We start from the raw sequence: 20,339 nt of genomic DNA on the forward strand, positions 1-20,339 counted from the left end.
TCAATGCCTTGGTGACCTTATCAGTCTCTTTCCTTTTCTCATACCCCACATGTGACTCTGCCTTATCTCTAGAATCTCTTCATCCTCATGGCTACTTTCTGGTCCAAGTTAACACCTGCTCCCAGCTGATTGCTGCAATGGCCTTCACCAGTGCTGTCCTTGCTGTCTACCACACACACATTCACAACACAGCAGCTAGATCATTCCTCTACTTGGCATCTGCCTACTGTTTCCCACCATCTAAAAGCCCTACATAATTTGGCTGTCACTGGCCTTACTTCCTCCCTCTTCCCCTCTAATCCATTCTGCTGCAGCCATGCTGTCTGCCTTGCTGTTCTTCAACACATTAGGCACACTCCAAACCACAGGGCCTTTGCACTTGTGACTACCTCTGTCTGCTCCCCCAGATAAGCTCCTCATTCTCTCGTCTACTCACTCAAGTGTTTGCACACTCACAATGCTTATTTCCTTCCCTGCTTTATTTCTGTCCAAAACACTTCTCATCCCCTTGGTGTTATTAAGTGTCATTGAGTTCCAACTCATAGCTACCCTGTATAGGGTTTCTCAGGAGTGTCTGGTGAGTTTGAACCACTGACTTGGTTGTTAGTTTGTTGTTGTTAGGTTCCATCGAATCAGTTCCAAATCATAGCAACCCTATGCACAACAGAAAGAAGCCCTGCCTGGTCCTGAACCATCCTCACGATTGTTAGCCTTGAGCATACTGCTGCTGCCACTGTATCAGTCCATCTCCTTGAGAGTCTTCCTCTTTTTTGCTAGACCTCCATGTTACCAAGCATGATGTCTTTCTCCAGAGATTGGTCCTTCCTGATATGTCCAAAGCCTGAGAGATGAGTCTCACCATCCTGGTTTCTAAGGAACGCTCTGGCTGTGCTTCTTCCAATGCAGGTTTCTTTGTTCTTTTGGTAGTCCATGGTACTTTGAATATTCTCCTCCAATACCATAACTCAAATGCATCCATTTTTCTATGTTCATTGTCCAACTTTCATATGCATATGAGGCTATTGAAAATACTATGGTTTGGATCAGGCACACCTTAGTCCTCAAACAGACATCTTTGTTCTTGACCACTTTAAAGAGGTCTTGTGTATCAGGTTTGCCTAATGCAATACATCGTTTGATTTCTTAACTGCTGCTTCCTTGACTGTTGACAGTGAATCCAAGAAAATGAAGTCTTTGATAACTTCAATCTTTTCTCCATTTATCATGTTGTTTTTTATTGATCCTGTTGTGAGGATTTTTGTTTTCTTTACGTTGTGGTACATACAACCCATACTGAAGGCTGCAGTCTTTGATCCTCATCAGTAAGTATTGTAAGTCCTCTTCACTTTCAGCAAGCAAGATTGTATCATCTGCATATCACAGATCCTTCAATCCTGAGGCCACTTTCTTCTTCATATAATCAAACTTTTAGGATTTTGTGCTTAGCATTTAGATTGAATAAGTATACTGAAAAAATATAACCCTGGCACACACCTTTCCTGATTTTAAACCATTCAAAAGACTGCCTCTTGATCTATGTACAGGTTCCTCATGAGCACAATTAAGTGTTCTGAAAATACCTATTTTTTGCATTTTATCCATAAATTTCCATGATACACATAGTTGAAAGCTTTTGTATAGTCAATAAAGCACAGATAAATATGTTTCTGGTATTCTCTGTTTTCAACCAAGACCCATCTGACATCAGCAATGATATTCACATCCTTTTCTGAATCCAGCTTGAGTTTCCCTGTTGATGTGCTGTTGCAGTCATTTTTTAATTATGTTCAGCAAAATTTTGCTTACATGTGATATTAATGCTACTGTCCAATGATTTCTGCTTTCCTTTGGGTAACCTCTCTTTAGAATGGACACAAATATGGATCTCTATCTCTACCAATCAGTTGGCTAGGTAGCTGTCTTCCAAATTTCTTGGTGTAGATGAATGAATGCCTCCTGTTCTGTATCAGTTTATTGAAATATTTTAATTTATATTGCATAAATTCCTGGAGCCTTGTTCTTTACCAATGCCTCAGTGCACCTTGACCTTCTTCCTTCAGTACCATTGGCTCTTAATCATATGCTCCCTCTTGAAATGATTGAACACCAACCATTTCTTTTTAGTACAGTGACTGTGTATTCCTTCCACTTTCTTTTGGTATTTTCTGCATCATTCAATATTTTGCCCAGAGGATCCTTTGATATTGCAAGTCGAGGCTTTAATTTTTCCTTCAGTTCTTTCAACTTGAGAAATATTGAGCGTGTTCTTCCCTTATGATTAGCAGTCCAGTGCTTACATTATAGCACCACACACACATCCCCTAACATACCATATATTTTCTAGTTGGTTGGTTGGTTGGTTTCTGGTCTTCCCCCAGCAGAATTTAGTTCCTTGAGGGCAGAGATTTTTGTCTGGCTTGTTCCTCGCTGCATCCTCAGTGCTAGAACAGTGCCTAGCACACAGTAGTTGCTCATAGATGTTTGCTGAATGAATGGATGCCTGAATGGTTTGATGAGAGGTAGTGCCACAGTCCCAGTGAGATCAAAGCGAAGGCCAGAAAGCATCAACTGCACAGTAGGCTTCAGCACTGTGCCAGTCATTGTTCTGTGAGTCACCAGGGAGGAGGATCCACAGTGTCTAATTACACTGTTAATGTCTCATTACCAGATCAACACAACACATCAAATGTCCTTGGTTGGAATCATCCTGCAGGTTATATAAACGGTGGTCAGGAGCACATGTAGTGAATTCCTCAGCTCTGGCCTCAGCCACCTTCATCTTTACAAGGAGGCAAGACACATGATGGGTCCTTGGGTCCCAGTGGATAGGGGAAAGTTCATGAGGGGGCAACTGGGCTGATCTCCATTCCCTTCCCTCACAGTGACCCTTGGAGGCCCAGGTCCATATGAATTAAAATCCCATGCCCTGTTGTTTACCCCAACTCAGAAGGTACTGGACCTCACTCTAACCTTGCTTCTAACATCTTTCTGTTGTGTGGAATCATGTAGTCCCCTAGCTCCAGTCCATCTCCAGAACCAAAGGCCGGCACTCTCTGCTCAAGTCATCCTCCACCCTAGTCCAGAGGATTCTCAGTACAATGGAGAACATTCAGTTCTGCAGCCAGATCAGAATTACAAACTGCTTTCTACTCCATGTAAGAAAGGGGTAAAGAAAAGTGTCAGAGGAGGACTCCACTGGAGACCACCCCCCAGAACTTCCATCAGCCTGGCCCCAGTGGGGATCACCACACATTCTCACAACTCCCAGCAGCCTGACCTGTGAGAACTGAAGAACTTTCTCTCCTAGAAAACTCAATCCTTCCCCTGAGAGACTCTATCAGCTTTGAGGGCAGCCTGCACTTTAGCTGGGCTGTTTGGGAACCATAGGAGCTAAAGTTTGTTAGGATCCTGACCCAGGCAGGTCTCTCCTAGGCCTCACCTATAGCTAGCCCTAGTGCAAGCTCAAGAGGCTCTGGGTTTTCAGCTCCACCCATACTCCCACTGGGACCAAAACCCAAATGCCAATAGAAGTTGATGAGTCAGCAGGTGGATACTGACCTCAAAGAGTGGCTCCCTCTTCTTCTTCCTTCCCAGGCTGGCTCCTGGGAAGTTTTTTTAGAAGCTCATGGAAAGTCAGGCAGAGAGATGAGCAAGAGGTCTGTGCTAGGCCAGGGTGTGGAGGGGCTGGGACAGAGTGGGAGGTTGTGGGGGATGATGGGATAGGGAAAGAGAAAAGCAGTAAGGCCAAGGGACTAATCAACTGGCTTCTAGCTGTAACTGAGCCTCCAGTGCCCACGTGACTTCAAGTTGACTCTTCTTTGGGGAAACTAAGGTCTCTAAGTCACGTAACCAGGAAGCCAAGTGTCAGAGACCTCGGGAAGAAACTAGGCATAGTACTTCAAAAATTAGGTAGTGGGCCCAAAAGAGGCAGAACTCTCCCCTCAGGAGATACTGACTGTTGATAAGCGTGATAGAAACATCATGGTCACGGTATTTTAAGGAAGACTCGTGAGAAGTCATGTGGATTGGTCACAGTTTGAGAGACTGATAGCAGGCCACTGCAGCATCCCAGGGGTCAGGGTAACAGGGAGGATGGGTGTACAATACTGGGTGCTTCAGGACTGATGGGATTTGGGTGAGTGAAGCATAGGTCCTGGGCCTCCAAGGCTGTGTTGACTCTTGACCCTCACAGGGCACATAGTCATCTGCCCTCAGTCTCTATCCAGGTCCTCAAGGAATGTGCACTGAGTCACAGAGAGAGTCCTGTTGGCAGCATAGCTGAGAGGAAAGCCCCATTTTTCCTGACTTTTGACCCAGCATTCTTCATACTTTATCTCCCTAGCCATTTCACAGATGGGAAAATGGAGGTCCAGAAAGGTCCTCCAGATTGGTTCCTCCACAGCGGGAAGACCAGTCTCTGACACCCCTGAGAATAGGCTTTTCAGGGGTAACTTGGCCCAACCCCAGTGGAGAATCTGTATTCCCCCAACCAGTGACCAACCTGTCAAACCCATAGCATCCTGGGCACTTGGGGGAAAATATTCCAGTCTCCCCCACCCCATCCTCATGCATTATCCTCTTGGGGGTTAGGATGGGAGGGTAAATATATGAGAGGGTGAATACATATGTCCCTTCACAATTAGGGACACACGTTGAAAAGTTAAAATGGCCACACAAATCGAAGACAGGGAATAGGTTTTTTTAGGTTGATCTTTATTTTATTCAGATTTCCCAGGCTCTCTGCCTCCATAGTTTACAGGAGCTTGACAGATTTATCTGTTCTGTCACCCTCTCCTGTTAAAGCAGCCCCAACACCCTACCTGAGGCTTACTTACCCTCTTGGGAGCACAGTGATTTCCTCCTGGGCTGGGTGGATTGACCGGTAATTGCTCCTTCAGGGGAAGGTGTGTACTTTTCCCCTCCCAGGCCTCACCTCAGTCTTGATCCCTGAGGTTCTAATCCTCAGGGACCAACACCCTGCTCAAACCAAGAAGTTCACAACAATCTGACTGGGAGAAAGTGAAGGACAACCTCTCCACCCTCCACCTCCCTCCAAAAAAGCCCCCAGCAGGGGGGGCTGAAGGAGGGACCAGGCCAGAAGAGAGCTCTACACTGGTATGCAGGGGCAGGGTAGATAGAGGACCCTGCTCTTACCCAGGACTATGGTTCCCCAAAGCAGAACCTGGTACCGGTGCTACCAGACAGGCTACAACAGGGTATCAGGTGGAAGAAAGCTCTCTAGGGGAGCTCTGTGCACCCCATCCAAATTAGGTTTGAGATCTACCCTAACCTCTTACCATTGTATGACCAAGAGCAAGTTTCAGACCCTCTCTGGGACTTGGTTGCCGTCTTTAAATGGAACTGTTATCACCTATCTCAGGAGCCCTGGTATCGTAGTAGATTACAAGCTGGGCTGCTAACCGAAAAATCAGCAGTTCAAATCTACCGGTTGCTCCATGGGAGAAAGAATAAGCTTTCTACTCCCGTAAAGATTTATAGTTTCAGAAACCCCATATAGGGTCACTAGGAGTTGGAACTGACTCCACAGCACACCACCGCCTATCTCAAACAGCTATTGTAATGATTAAAGAAAATAAAAGCAAAGAAAACACAAACACACAAAAGTTAGCCTAGCATTTAGTTCATGGCAGCTTCTCGATAGTTGCTTTTGCCCTTATTATGAATGTTGGCCTAGTAATTTATAGCACCAGAATTTCGAGCCAGGGTACGTAGATTCAGATCCTGCCTCCTCCACATTCTGGCTGTATGGACTGGTCATATTACATGATCTCCTATGTTTTAATTTTCTTAACTGTAAAATGGGGATAATAATAGTACCCATCTTATAGGTTGTCGTGCCTTTTCAATGAATTTATGTAAAAACTGTAAACAGCCCCTGGTCCATAATCAGTGACCAGTAAGCATTACCTACTAGTAGTAGTAGAGTCCCTGGGTGGTGCAAACAGTTAACAGGTTCAGCTGCTAACCAAAAGGTTGGAGGTTCAAGGCACCTTTGAAGAAGGGCTTGGCAATCTGCTTCCAAAAAAGTCAGCCACTGCTAACCCTGTGGAACACAGTTCTACTTTTGTCACCATGAGTCAAAGTTCACTGGATGACCGCTGGGATTTTTGTTAGCAGTAGTTGTCTAAGGTCAGAGCCAAAATTCAAACTCAGTTCTATGTGACTTCCCAGCTTCTGTTCTTACATGCTGTATTATACACACGCCCCTCCTCACACAACCACACCTGGGTTCTTTCACACACACATTCACACACTACTCCCTTTCATCCTGGGCTGGGATTTCTGGCTCAGACATCTACCAGACATTGTTCCTCCTGTGGCCTCCTTGAGACTGACCCAAAGCCCCAGGCCTGAAAGGAAAAAGAGAAAAATATTTTCTGTTGGCACCTAGAAAGAAATGGCTGCCAGGTGCCTACTCCACACCCCTACTCCATCACCCTCTCCTGTGTCCCATCCTAAGGCACAAGGTCGTTAGACTGGCAGACTCTTTCCAAATAATCCCGCAAACCCAGACTAACCCTCCAGCTCTGAAAGTGGTGGCAGGTCCTGGTGGGTTTAAGGCTCCCTGCATCCCCCTAAGGAGCCCAGTGTTGCTCCTGTCCAGGAGCTGTTTGCTCGTTTTTCTACACACACACACACAGCATTATACCAAGCATACCTACACCTACACACACACAAAGCACACTACATACCCGCACCACCACACACAAAGCACATACCTCATCTACACACACACACACCCCAAAACCATAGCCACATCTCTCACACACACACACCAAAACCAGAATCACATCTCTCTCTGACACACACATCACCAACACACTCACCCCAACACTGTAACCAAGCACATACTATACCTACATACATACACACCAACACCATAACCACTTCTATCTCTCACACACACATCACCAACACACACAACTCAACACCATATCCCAGCACATCCCACACCTACACACACACCAACAACATAACCACATCTCTCTCACACACACATCACCAACACATACACACACCAACACTGTAACCACGCACATACTATACTGACATACACACACACCAATACCATAATCACATCTCTCTATCACACACATCACTAACACACACACACCTCAACACCATAACCAAGCACATCCCACACCTATACACACACCACCAACACCATAGCCAAGCACAATCACACCTATACACACACCTCCCCCAACACATACACACACAGCAACCACCACACATACAACACACACATCACCACACACATAAAGTACACCATCACACCTACATGCACCCCCACCACCAGCACCACCATGTCCAAGCACATACCACACCAATATACACAAAACACCATCATAACCAAACACAATTACACACACATCACCCCACCACACACATAAAACACTCACCCCACTTACACAGACATATCACCATCACCACACACAGTGCACACACACCTACACGTACACAGCATCCCACCACCACCACACAAGTGCATGTTACACCTAACACACACACCCAAAGCAGAGTCATCCAGTGGAAGGAGACTGGGCATTGGTGTCAGAAGACATGCATTGTCCTCCTGGCTGTGTGGGGCCCCTTAACTCACTGCACCTCAGTCTCCCCAGCTACATGTAACACCTGCACACAGCCTTGCCATGAGAATGCAATGAAAGTATTCCTGAGCCAGTTGTTTCATGTTATTTCTGCTTCTTCTGGTTTTCAATGTCTAATTACGTAATGGAATTCTGATGTGGCACTGTAGAGTAAGCACTGGATCTCAAGGTCAGTTTGAACTGCAATGTCCGTGGTTCAAACTCACCAACCACTCTCGGAAACCCTATACAGGGTCAGTGTAAGTCAGAATCGACTCAACGGCACCTTGCAACAGCAACAATTACATAATAGCGGAAGAAAGATGAGACTTTCTACTCCCGTAGAGATTTATAGCCTTAGAATTGACTCAAAGGCACATAACAACAAACATAATTACATAATATGTGGATACACACCTTTCATAAGAAAAGGAATCTTAGTGCAGATAAAGTAAAAGTCATTTTCTTCATGTGCTTCACAGCCCTTCCCTGAGGTAACTGCTGTGGTCACTTGAGTGTCTGTCCTTTCGGGCCTTTCTATACACATTTTTCTAGGTATTTGCTGTATTCACACCCACAACAGAGAACTTTGATCATGAACACAAACAAGATCACGTGATATAGATGTTCCTGTGCCTTGCTATTTTCCCACAATAGTATACATCGGAGATGTTTTCACCTCTGTGCTGAGGCCCTGTTGGCAGGTTAAGGGCTGTCTGCAGGGTTGCACTGTTAGAACCAGCGTTGCTGTGAGCAGCCAGGGACAGGCTGCTCCGTGCCCTCATGCTGGTATTTCTCTAGGACGGACACGGCTCACGTGGTATTTATTGTGCTGATTCAACACGTTGCAACCTCAGCTTTTTATATTCAGTGCCCATCTGTCAGTGACCCCGAGCTGGCCTTTCCCTGGCACCGCTCTTCTTAGCCCTCAGTCTTACCCTCTGGGGCCACATTCAGGGAGGACAATGTGTGGTGCCAGGGGATCCTGACCTGGTCCAGCCCTAGCTAATTAGATAGACAAGCCTTTGGCTCCTCTATCCTCCCTGCATGCCCCTCCTCACTGCAAGTCCTCCCCACCCCACCCCTATCTCTACCCACATAAGGAGACACCTGGTTACAACACTAGAGAGTGGCCATCAGCTGCTCTGAGACACCTTTATTCACTGCAAAGTACTGATAATAATACCCACCTTCTGTGGCAAATTGAGAGAAGATAAGAACATTTTAATATGTGAAAACCAGAAACAGAAAAGAAACCAAACCAGTTGCTGTCAAGTCAGTCCTGACTTAAAGCAACCTCATCTTCTACAGATAGAACTGCTCCATAGGGTTTTCTTGGCTGTCATCTTTACAAAAATAGATTGCCAGCCCTTTCTTCTGCAGCACTCCTAGGCTGCTTTGAACTGGTCACCTTCCTGATAACAACTGAACACAAACCAATGCACCATTCAGGGATCTGTATGTGAATGGACTGTTAAGCTATTTCATATTCTGGTCCCACCCCTACCTCTTGCCCCAATCCCAAATACTCATCCTGCTGTGTCTTGTATTCAGCTGACTACTAACTAGAGTATCTGTTGTTTTAAGGTGCTAGCAGTCAGTATGGTCCTTACCTTGGCAAACATTCTTAGCCCCTTTTCTGAGTTGTTCTTCGTCCATGAACATAAACTCACTGCCCTAAGTTTGGAATTGATATTGGCATTTGATCCCACATAGATAGTTCTTAAAAGAGCATAAGGCTCGAAACAGACCTTCTTTACTAGTTAAGCTCAACTGTTGTTTGGTTTTAAGACTTCAGGGGATTTTTTTTTTTTTTGTAATCATCAGTTTCATTTTCAACAAGTCACTTTGTTTCATCTCAATGTTTGCGATTCCTTCCATACAACAACAGTTATCTCACTTCCTTCCTGAGGTTCCTATTTCCATTCCACCCTCCTCCCCATCCCTTCTTTAACTTGTCCTTAGGTAAATGTTGCCCTTTTGATTTTGAATGATTGACCATTCCATGGTGAACATACCTTACTAGTGTTGTTGTCCTCCCATATACGTATCTACTGCTTGGCTGAAAATTGGGCCACTAGGGGGAGTTCTGTTCCAGGCCTGAATAGTAGTCAAGGACCAGAGTCTCGGGTTCCTCCAGTCTCATTCTGATCAGTAAGCCCGATCTTTCTTTTTCATAATTTTGAATTTTGTTCTACATCTATCCCAGACCTTCTAATGTGATCCCTTTCAGAGTAGTTGGTAGTGATCGTTGGGCACCATCTATTTCTTCTGGTCTCAGAGCTTGGAGACTGATGTTCCCATGTTCCATCAGTCCATTGAACTAATTGATTTCAAGCCTCTTCAGTTCTCGTCACTCTTCTTTCTTCCACACATGGAGTGACCAATAGGCTGCTCATGAGCTTTTTAAGAAATTCAGGAGATGGTTTTGGTTTAAGTTTTAAAGATGATCTTAGGACAATAGTTTTGGGGGTTTATCCAGCCTCCAGGGCCCCAGAAAGTCTGGAATCCATTAATATTTGAAATCCTGCTCTGCATTTTCCTCTTTTTGATTAGAATTTTTCCATAGAATCTTTGATCAAAACGTTCAGTAGTGATATATATCCAGGCACCATGTGGTTCTGGTCTCATGCCACAGGAGACGTTAATTAAGGTCTTTAATGGATAGATAAGCTGCTAACTAAGCATAGTGGTTATGAATCAGATTAATAATCTCATGGTCAGCAGTTTGAAACTACTAGCTGTTCCACTGGAGAAAGATGAGGCTTTCTGCTCCCATAAAGATTTACAGCCTCTGAAACCCTGTACAGGGTCACTATGAGTTGGAACCAACTCCACGGCAAATAACAACAACAACAACATAACCAAGATGTCTGCTCTCAACCAAGATGTGAGTTAACAACACTTACCTTCACCCAATGAGATTAGCAGCAGGTTACTGTCCCCTTGAATGCATGCCCATAACAATGCCTTTTGCCCTCATTCAACTGTCAGGGCAAATTCCCCAGAACATAATAGTGCTTGTAGCATAGTGGTTATGAATCAGGCTGCTAGCCTCAAGGTCAGCAGTGCGAAACTACCAGTGGTTCTTTGGGAGAAAAAGATGAGACTTTCTGCTCCAGTAAAGATTCACAGCCTGGAGAACCCTATGCAGGTTTGCAATGAGTCGGAACTGACTCTACAGCACATAACCAAGTTTTGTTGGGGATAAATGAATGAAAAGTCTTCTGTTGACTCACAGGTTGCAATGATGCATGGTATGGGTGATGGGGTTGAAATTTGGGGCAGGCCATCCCACATAGATAAGCATCCATGGTAATAGGCCACAGGTAAGAGCAGAATGATTTCTCTCCAAGAGAAAAACCATCTGGCTGCTCTAGAAAAACCAACCTCCTGGGTGGGTGCTCCTTGGAAAGGCCACCTCCAGGCTTGGTCAGGTTCAAACCTTTGAGGTTGAGAGATTCCATTTCATTAGCTCACCCAGGGGTGACGAGGCTCTGGGAAATCAACCAAGCAAGCTACTGATTGATAAGCTAGATCGGCAATTTATTAACTTATGTTGGCAGCTGTGACCGCTAAGCAGCTTGTAGCTTTGAGTAGACCGCTCTGCTTGTTCCTCCTCACTACAGAAGGAAAATTTACTTGGGAAACCAAATCCAAACAGGGCAGAATAGAATAAAGTGAAACATTACTAAGGAGTAAACATTGTTGAAGCCCTATCCACTGTCATAATTAATCCTCAAACCCACCCCCTAGGCTCCATGAGTGGGTATTATCACCAGCCCATTTTGCAGAGGAGGACACTGGTGAGCCATGGGGCCAGAATTCTAACTCAGGCTTTACAACTTGAGTCCTGTGTGTTTGCACACCCTCCCCTCAATGTGACTGAGCTCAGAGAGTCTGGCGCCCTGTCCATGGCCCCCAGGCCTGACGGTGGCTCCATTTTCTGCTTTCCCTCAGACCCAGATCCTCCTGCTAGGGCCACGCAGCTTCCCCTAGTAACACTGCTACCTCCCTGGTGAGTCCCATCAGCAGTGGATGCAGCTCCCTCGAGGGCACCTCTCTTCTGCAGATGATAACAATAAAACCACATTAATAGCCACCATTCATTAAGGGCTTGCCATGTCAGGCGCCGTGCCAGGCGCTTTGCAGGCGCTATCTCACTTTCAAAACAACCTCGTGATTGAGGCAGACACTGTCATCTCCCTTTTAGAGATATGAACTCACAGGCTCAGAGACATTACATTTCTTGCCAAGGGTCATACGCTAGTGAGCAGAGGACCTCACCGGAATCCAATTCGATTTCAAGTCCATATTCATAATTGTCCCCTAACCCCATCAAAAGGAACCCTGATAGCGTAGTAGATTAAAAGCTGGGCTGCTAACTGCAAGGTCAGTATGAATCTACCAGTTGCTCCACAGGAGAAAGATGAGGCTTTCTGCTCCTGTAAAGATTTATAGCCTTGGAACACCCGATACAGGGTCACTATGAAGTGGAACTAACTTGATGGCACACAACCACCAACAACAACAACCAACACCACACCTTATATGGTGACATGTCTTGAAGTCCCACGTATTGGAGTCTCTGGCACCCTGTGTTGTGGGGGAGTTGGCGCTGAGGCAGGGATTCTCCCAGGTTTCCGTGGGGCTAAATCCAAAGCAACCCCAAGGAGTCCAGGAGTTAGTGTCTCAGGAGAAGAAACGGGAGCACCGCATGCCTACAGCTTGTGGGGTGAAGTACAAGCCTCATGGTCAGGCTCCAGCCTCTCTCTCTCTTCCTCCAACCCACCACCCACCCACCCACATTTCTCCTGCCACACCAAGACTTTACTAGGCAGTCTACCAAACTCACACTCCTTCAAGTCCTCCCCTGGGCACCTTCCTCCTGAACAAACAGTAACTCCCTTCTTATTAAATCACTATTCATGCATTTACCTAGTTTTACAATAATTATCTGTAAGTATCCCCCAATCTGGTGGCACAATGGTTAAGTGCTGGACTGCTAACTGGAAAGTCATCGGATGACAGCTGCCATGTGCTTCGTGGGAGAAAGATGTGGCAGTCTGCTTCCATGACGACAGCCTTGGAAACCCTAGGGGGTGATTTCATTCTGTCCTGTAGGATCGCTGTTGCTGTTGTTGTTGTTGTTGTATACCATCCAGCTAGTTCTGACTCACAGCAACCCCGAATAGGGTTCCCAAGAGTAGCTAGTGGGTTTGAACTGCCGAGCTTGTGGCTATCAGTCCAGTGCTTATCTTACCACATCACACTAGGCTTCATAGTATTGCTAGGAGATGCAACCAACTCCATACTCTATGACAATAGGTTTGGTTGTTTTTTTTCATGTTCCCCACTAAGCTCACTTTAAGGAGCCCTGATAGTGTAGAAGGTCACATGTTGAGCTATTATTCAGAAGGTAAGATTTACAGCCCTAGATACCCTATACAGAGTTCCTAGAAACCATATAAGAATTGCTATGAGTCAGAACCCACCCCACAACACACAACAGCAGCAAGCTCCACTTTTTGAGTCCCGGTGTGGCGCTGTAAGATAAGCTCTGAACTGCTAACTGCAAGATCGTCAGTTCAAACCCACCAGCCACTCCTTGGAAACCCTACACAGGGTTGCTATGAGTCGGAACCAACTCGACAGCCCTAAATAACAATCAGCCCTGCTGTGTGTTCTTTGTTGTCTCCTCTGCTCTCTGCAAGAACCTGGCACACGGGTTCTGTATATTTATTGTATAATGAATAAGTTTCAGAGGATCCAAAGAGTTGGATGGGATAAGTACAGGTCTTCCACACACAAGTGACGGAAGAGCTAGGCACAATCCCGTTCACAAGACTGTGGATTAATTTAAAGAATTCCAATCCTGTGTGAAAGGAGCTCTGGTAGCACAGTGGTTACGAATCGGGCTGCGAACCCTAAGGTCAGCGGTTCAAAACTACCAGCCACTCCGCGGGAGAAAGATGAGGCTTTCTACTCCCGTAAAGATTTACACACTCGGTCGCTATGGGTCGGAACCGACTCGACGGCACTTAACAACAACAACGACAACAACAATCCTGTGTGAAAGGAGCTCTGGGTAGCGTAGTGGTTACGAATTGGGCTGCAAACTACAGGGTCAGCCGTTCAAAACTACCAACTGTTCCGCAGAAGAAAGATGAGGCTTTCTGCTCCCGTAAAGATTTATAGCCTCAGAGACCCTGTATGGGGTCTCTATGAGTTGGAACCGACTCCATGGCACATAATAACAAAAACAATCCTTTGTGGACCCATGGTTCATAGCCTTTTGAGACACTGTGAACTCTTGGCTTCTATCCCCAGAAAAGTGTACTATGCCTGTTGGTGTCAATGTTTCTTCAAGGGCTCTCTGTTCCCCAGGTTTAGATCTTAGAGGAAAACTGTGTGGGAGGGGTAGGAGTTAATGTGGACAGTGGCAAGGACTGGTAGGGTGATAGAGAAGAACCACCTCTAAGAAACTAGGTGTTCATAGTCCATTAGACCAGAAATGAGAGGGAACCCATTAATCCTGTGTGTTGGCCGTACTGCCCATGTGTAGCAGAGCAAAATGGTAACATGTGGGAACTCTGGAGCCAGTCTTGTTGTAAAGTGCTGTCGAGTCAGTTCCGACCCATAGCAGGGTTTCCGAGGCTGTAAATCTTTACGGGAGCAGAAAGCCTCATCTTTCTCCCACAGAGCAGCTGGTAGTTTCCAACTGCTGATCCTGAAGTTAGCAGCCCGATTCGTAACCACTATGCTACCAGGTTCAAATCTGGCCTTTGCCATTTCCTAGCTGTGCAACTTTGGACATGTTACTCAGTATTTCTGGGCCTCCGTTTTCTTTAGAATAACAGATTCTGTACTTGCAAGGGATGTTACTATAACTAAATGGACGAGTGCAGGCAAAGCTTCTCAACCAGTGACACGTAAGAAATGCTCAGCCCATGCTTGGTATTGCTTGAAGCACTCATTTATCCTAGAAAACCAGGAAAAGATGACTAAGCCTCAGCTTAATGGTTCCCTTTCTCCAGGAAGCCTTTCCTAACTGACATAGGCCAGGTTCTTTGTTATCAGCCCCTTATGGCATACTCACAATTACTTCCTTGACTAGATTGTAAGTTCTATGAGGGCAGGGATCTCTCTGTCTTGCTCACTGCTGTATCAACATGCCTGGAACATAGTAGGTGCTCAGTAAATAGGTGCGGGGTTGAATTAGGGAAGGGAAGTGTTGGGAAACTTCCAGATTCCGGCTATCACTGAGGAGGATCACTGAGCAGCCTGGCAAAAGGTGGTCACCAAATTGGGGTGGAACTAGGTGGGCAGTTGGACCTAGTCACTAGCCCTCTGACTCCTCTTCTCTCTCTCTCCCTTCCCCAGTTCCTAGCATTTGACACCCAGTTGCTGATGGGTAATCGCCGCCACTCGCTGAGTCCTGAGGAGTATATTTTTGGAGCCCTCAACATTTACCTAGACATCATCTACATCTTCACCTTCTTCCTGCAGATATTTGGTACCAACAGGGATTGAGGAGCCCTCCCCATCTTTGCTTCTGCCTAGTTCTCTGACCTTCCCTGTGCTCATATAAACCCAAATAGAAAACTAGCACCAGTCCCACCAGCCCGAGCTTGCTGCCTGCGGCCTAGCCCTCACCCTCACCCTTCAGCTTGTACATGTGCCATCACCGTCATATGGGGGTTCTGAAGAGCCCAGGTCACATCAGCCCCAACCCCAACCCCCTGTAATTATATCTCCCAGTCTGGGACTGTTGAGGACCCGAGGGTTAATGGGAGGAGCCCAGTGGAATTGCAGACCCCAGGAGCCTGACTGAGACCTCCACCCTCACCAAGATTCCTCCTCCGGCTCCCACACGTGTGTGAACTTGAGGCAAGCTGTCCTGTGTCTAGCCCTCCTGCTTCCTTTTCCCCTACTACGTCAGACATCAACACTTGTAATGAAGAGGGGCACAGCTTGCAGAAGAGGGGTGGGGTGTTCTGTGGAAGGTATGTGGTTGCCTTGGTTTAACCTCCCTGATGAGACACAGCACTGTTGAGACAGGAGGTAGGAACAACAGTAGACCCTACTTCTTTTCTAAGTGAGGGCCTGCCCTGGGACTCCAAGGGCGGTGTGAGTAGGCCAACCAACAGGGAGGCCTGGACTCTGCCTTGGAGCCAATCCACCTGTGACCACCTGGTACTGAGACCCACATCCCTTTACCTTCTTATCTTGACCCTCAGGCTGCTCAACAGGCCTGAGACTGAGTGTGTGCTTGGTCCTTTGAGGGCTGACTGTTCCCGGGACAAAATGCTGGGGCACCCCACCTGGAGGGCATCCTACCTGCCCACAGTCTTTCCCAAGAGTGTGCCTGGCCCTTACTGCATATCTTGTTTCCTGAACCCTCCCCCACCTGCTGCCATTTGCTGGCTTCTTCCCTGCCAGGCCTTCTGAGGCCTCAGTTGGCAGCACCCACATCCCTGCCCCCAGTTTTCCTGGTCTCTTAGCCCAGAGTCCCTAAGTCTCCTTACCTTCTTATCTTCTCATCGCCCAGCTTGGAAGCTGACCAGCTGATGTTAACAGCCAGGGCCAATCCCTCCAGCGGGTCCCATGTGATGAGGCCTGGGCTCCTTATCAGGCTCCAGGTGGCTGGGATCTCAGGCAGGGTGTACGTCAGCCACTCAGCCCTCCACTGGGTGCCTATGAGGAGGGGACCAAGGGGCCATGCCTCAGGGCAGCGTGCAGTCAGCACGTGCAATCAGCTCTCAGCCAGTGGAAAGTTACTGGGTGGAGACTGGGAAGTTTCAAGGGGTATTAGGACCCTTCCTCATCCTCTCCCTTGGGGCTTTCCTTCTTCCTCCCTGTGCTGGGGGCTCTGCTTGCCTCTGGGGAGGGTGACTCGGTATGTTATCCGTCTGTTCCCTGCCCCACCCCTCCCTACCCATCCTATCACTTTCAAGAAATATTGCCGAAGCAGTTGAAGTTTTGTTCCATTTTGGGTATTGGCAAGAGAAGGAAAATAGAACAGGTGGTGGGGTGAGGGGTGTGAGATCAAGGCAATCGTCAGCATGGTGGGCTGCTCTAAATTAACCCCTTAGAGCAATCCTGAAAGCCAGTGTTCTGCATATCCCCAGGGACTGGAGAAAACTCAGGTTTGGTAATGAGTCCAAGGTTAATCCCAGCTAATCATCTGATACTCAGACACACATCTGCCCAACTCAAAAGTCTGGCTCTTGACCCCAGAGGAGATGGGGCTGGACATGGGAGTCAAGAGAGGTGGGTAGTGGGGATTCATCCTGCTGTCTCTGAGAAGTTGTCCCCAGTACCACCCCTAGCTTCCCATCTTCCCCTCCCCAGGTTTTGGCTCTGATGTTTTCACCCTCTGAACATTTGTTAAGTGACACTGAGTCGGTTCCAACTCACAGAGACCCTGTATAAGGTTTCTGAAGAGCGGCTGGTGGATTTAAATCACCAACCTTGCCATTCAAGCCGACCTTTTGGTCCAGTGCTTGATCCAGCACCACACCAGGATTCTAGGCATAGGTTAGGAGACAGGACTTCTGGTTTCTCACCGCCAACCTTTTGGTTAATAATCCAATGCATATCCTACAGCACCACACCACGACTCCAGAAATATGCTAGGATGCAGGACTTGCGGTTTCTAATTCCTGTTCTAGATGGCAGCAGTGCAAATGTTTCTCATGATCTATGAATCCACTTTCCTATCAGCAAGATGGCAGAACGTGGCCAGGGTGGAAAGGCTTGGGAAAAGCACAGGGCACTTGTTTCCACGGACTTCTTCTTATCCAGTTGTCACCTCTCCTCTGAGATCCCTTACACTCCTCTCCCACCTTTGCCCACGATTAAGTTAATTTCAACTCACAGCAACCCTGATTAGGTTTTCTGAAGCAGAAAGCCTCATCTTTCTTCCACATTGCAGCTGGTGGGTTTGAACTGATGACCTTATGGTTATCAGCCCAGTGCTTATCCTGCAGTGTCACCAAAGCTCCTTCAGAACCCTTGAGGAGCAGCTGGTGAACTTGAACCGCTGACCTTGAGGTTTAAACCGACTGTGCAGTCCAGTGCATTAACCCAAAGCACCACACCAGAACTCCTGAGACAATCCCCACACACCCCTTTGTTGTTGTTGTTGTTGTTAGGTACCATTGAGTGAGTACTGACTCATAGTGACCTTATGCACGGCAGAATGAAACACTGCCAGATCCTAGGCCAACCTCACTACTGTTGCCACGCTTGAGTCCATCGATGCTGTTCCTGCTAATCTCTGGTCCCTGTTCTAAAGGAGCTATCTCCCTGCCCTGCCAACTCCCAACTTCCCAGAATCCACTTCTCCAAGTCCGCCTCTTCCTGGGAAACTACAGTAACTGGGGAGTGAGAAGCTTATCCAAGATTGAGCTCTAAAATCTGAGGGAGGGGGCAAGCCCTCAGCAATAAACAAGCCCAGGACCCCAATCTCTGGGTCATCTCAAGAAAGACTCCTGAACTGCAAGGCCAGAACTGAATCCAGGGCCCTTCAGAGCTGGCAGCTGAGTTCAGGCCCCAGAGTCCCACCTCCGGTCCAGGCAGCGAGACGCTGCGGAAACACCTGGATGGGTCTCAGAGAAGGAAGGGCGGGGTGGGAGGGTGGGGGGAGGGGATGACAGGAATGCAGGATTATGAGAAACCGAAGCTGGGCAGGTGCCACTGGCTGGAGAAGAGGAAAGGAGTCTGCTGGCCCCTCGCATTTTTGTCAAGGGTGGGGCTGAGCCTGGGACGGGGTAGCTTGAATTTTATAAAACTAGAGGCAGCCAGGAATTTGACCATCTGTGATGTGAGTCCAGTGGTCTTCTGTTAGGAGGAGACTGGGAAGGCACATGGAAGTCCCTGAACTCCCCCTACTAATTCCTGGGCTCATGCGTGGCACCTTCTGTATCATTTGGGGAAACACCAAGAATCTTGGTTCTTCTGTCCCCTGCTCTTCGTCTCACAGGAGTGGGGATCAGACAGACACGCTGGTTCCAAAAGGCTCTGTCCCTCTCCCTCCATAAAACTCTTAGGGCCAATCCTGGGTGCCCGGTTTGTGATCCAGAGTGGATGAGATTTTACACAAGCACTTTTCTGCCCCCCTGTGGTTATTTGAGGAAAAGCACGGTCCTTTTTCTGTAGTCGAGAAACAGATGCAGAATGATGGTCCAGGGGTTAGGAACAAGATTTGGCTAACACCTTTTTCTTCCTCAGTTCTTCCCAGACCTCCCAAAGCCTCTCTTCTCATCAGCCTCTGGCTGTTTCCTTTGGTCCAATGATTGTTGCATTCCCTGAAACGGTTTACTTTGTGGGCTGCTCAAAACAGCTCCCTGAGTGTCTCATCCCCTAAAAGACTTTGAGGGCAGAGATACAATATCATTGGCAGGTTTTACCTGCCACACTCCCAGACACAACTTTTGTTGTTCTAACTTCCGCTCCCTCAAGGTACCCAGGATTCCACAACTGCCCCCTTCCCTGTCCTCTCTCCCAGGGTCTGTGACTGGAGATAAGAATAAAAGTAATTAATGACACCTGAGCATTTCATGTGCCTGCCTTTGCTTGTTAGCAGGTATATATAATTCCCATGATTCATGGAGTCTGTGTGTGTATGTGGTTTCACTCAGAGTCAGTGTGAAGGTTTCACACCAGAGCTGCTGCTCTATAGAAGTAAGTTTGAATTAAATCTCCACATTTTTTTTTTTTTATGAGGCAGGAATAAAGAGTGACATCAGTCCTCATGCTAAATTAATCCTTTACATAGGCTTTTAGGACCCCAGAGTTGAAAGACCTCCCCAAGAGTGTGTACCTTTGAGGGCTCTGTTCCAGGTTCCTCCCAGATGCGGGGCTCTTCACCTTCCAGGAAACCTGTTTCATTGGCAGCTCTGTTAGAAGATTCTTCCTTACTTTAATTCAAGTTTCCTTTTCCCAAAAAGAAAATGTGTAGTCGTTCTGGACAGATCTTCATCAGCAACAGCTGTTCTCAGTCCTTTCCCTAGGTGCCCTGGCCATTCCCTCCTTGGACACCTCCCTACCTGTACATACTCTGGCTGCGTGTTAACTACTCCTTCTGCCTCCTTTTATGAAGCTTAAACGTCTCAAAGACAGAACTGTAACTTGTTCATCCCTGCATTCGCAGGACTTAAGGCACATTGTTGTTGTTGTTATCTGCCGAAGAGTTGGTTCCAACTCATAGCAACCCTGTATAGGGTTTCCAAGGCTGTAAATCTTTATGGAGCAGAAAGCCTCATCTTTCTCCCGCGAAACAGTTGGTAGTTTCAAACTGCTGACCCTGAGGTTTGCAGCCCAATTCGTAACCACTATACTACCAGAGCTCCTTTAAGGCACATAGTCTCAGTAAATAGTTATGAATGAATGGAAGGATGAAACAATGAGTCTACTCCAATCCTTTCATTTTAGCCCATGGTCATCCCTTCAATTCTGCCTCATTGTGACCCTGTGGGACAGAGTAGAACTGCCCCCACAGGTATCCAAGGCTGCATCTCTTTACTAAAAAAGACTGCCACATCTTTCTTCTAAGGAGTGGCTGGTGGGTTCAAACTGCTAACCTTTCAGTTAGCAGCTGAGCAGTTAGCCACTGTGCCATTTTACCTAAGAGAAAGATAAGGAACAGAAGGTGTAGGGACTGTGAGTCGGATTAGAGTGAAGTCCCTGGAGTAAGGATAACTGAGGGAGGCATTTTCTGTGGCT

The 20,339-nt window shown here is 47.0% G+C and overlaps 1 protein-coding gene across 1 annotated transcript in view; it reads left to right on the forward strand.

Moving 5' to 3' along the window:
* FAIM2 (Fas apoptotic inhibitory molecule 2) overlaps positions 1-15,220 on the forward strand; it is a 43,206-nt gene extending 27,986 nt beyond the window's left edge. Inside the window, exon 13 of the mRNA XM_006870067.1 lies at positions 14,994-15,220. Coding sequence (XP_006870129.1) covers positions 14,994-15,143 — 150 coding nt within the window. The 3' untranslated portion in view covers positions 15,144-15,220. The remainder of the gene's footprint in view (positions 1-14,993) is intronic.
* The last annotated feature ends 5,119 nt before the right edge of the window (positions 15,221-20,339 follow it).

The sequence above is a fragment of the Chrysochloris asiatica genome, unplaced genomic scaffold (genome assembly GCF_000296735.1).
Source record: "Chrysochloris asiatica unplaced genomic scaffold, ChrAsi1.0 scaffold00138, whole genome shotgun sequence".
Taxonomy (NCBI): Eukaryota; Metazoa; Chordata; class Mammalia; order Afrosoricida; family Chrysochloridae; genus Chrysochloris; species Chrysochloris asiatica.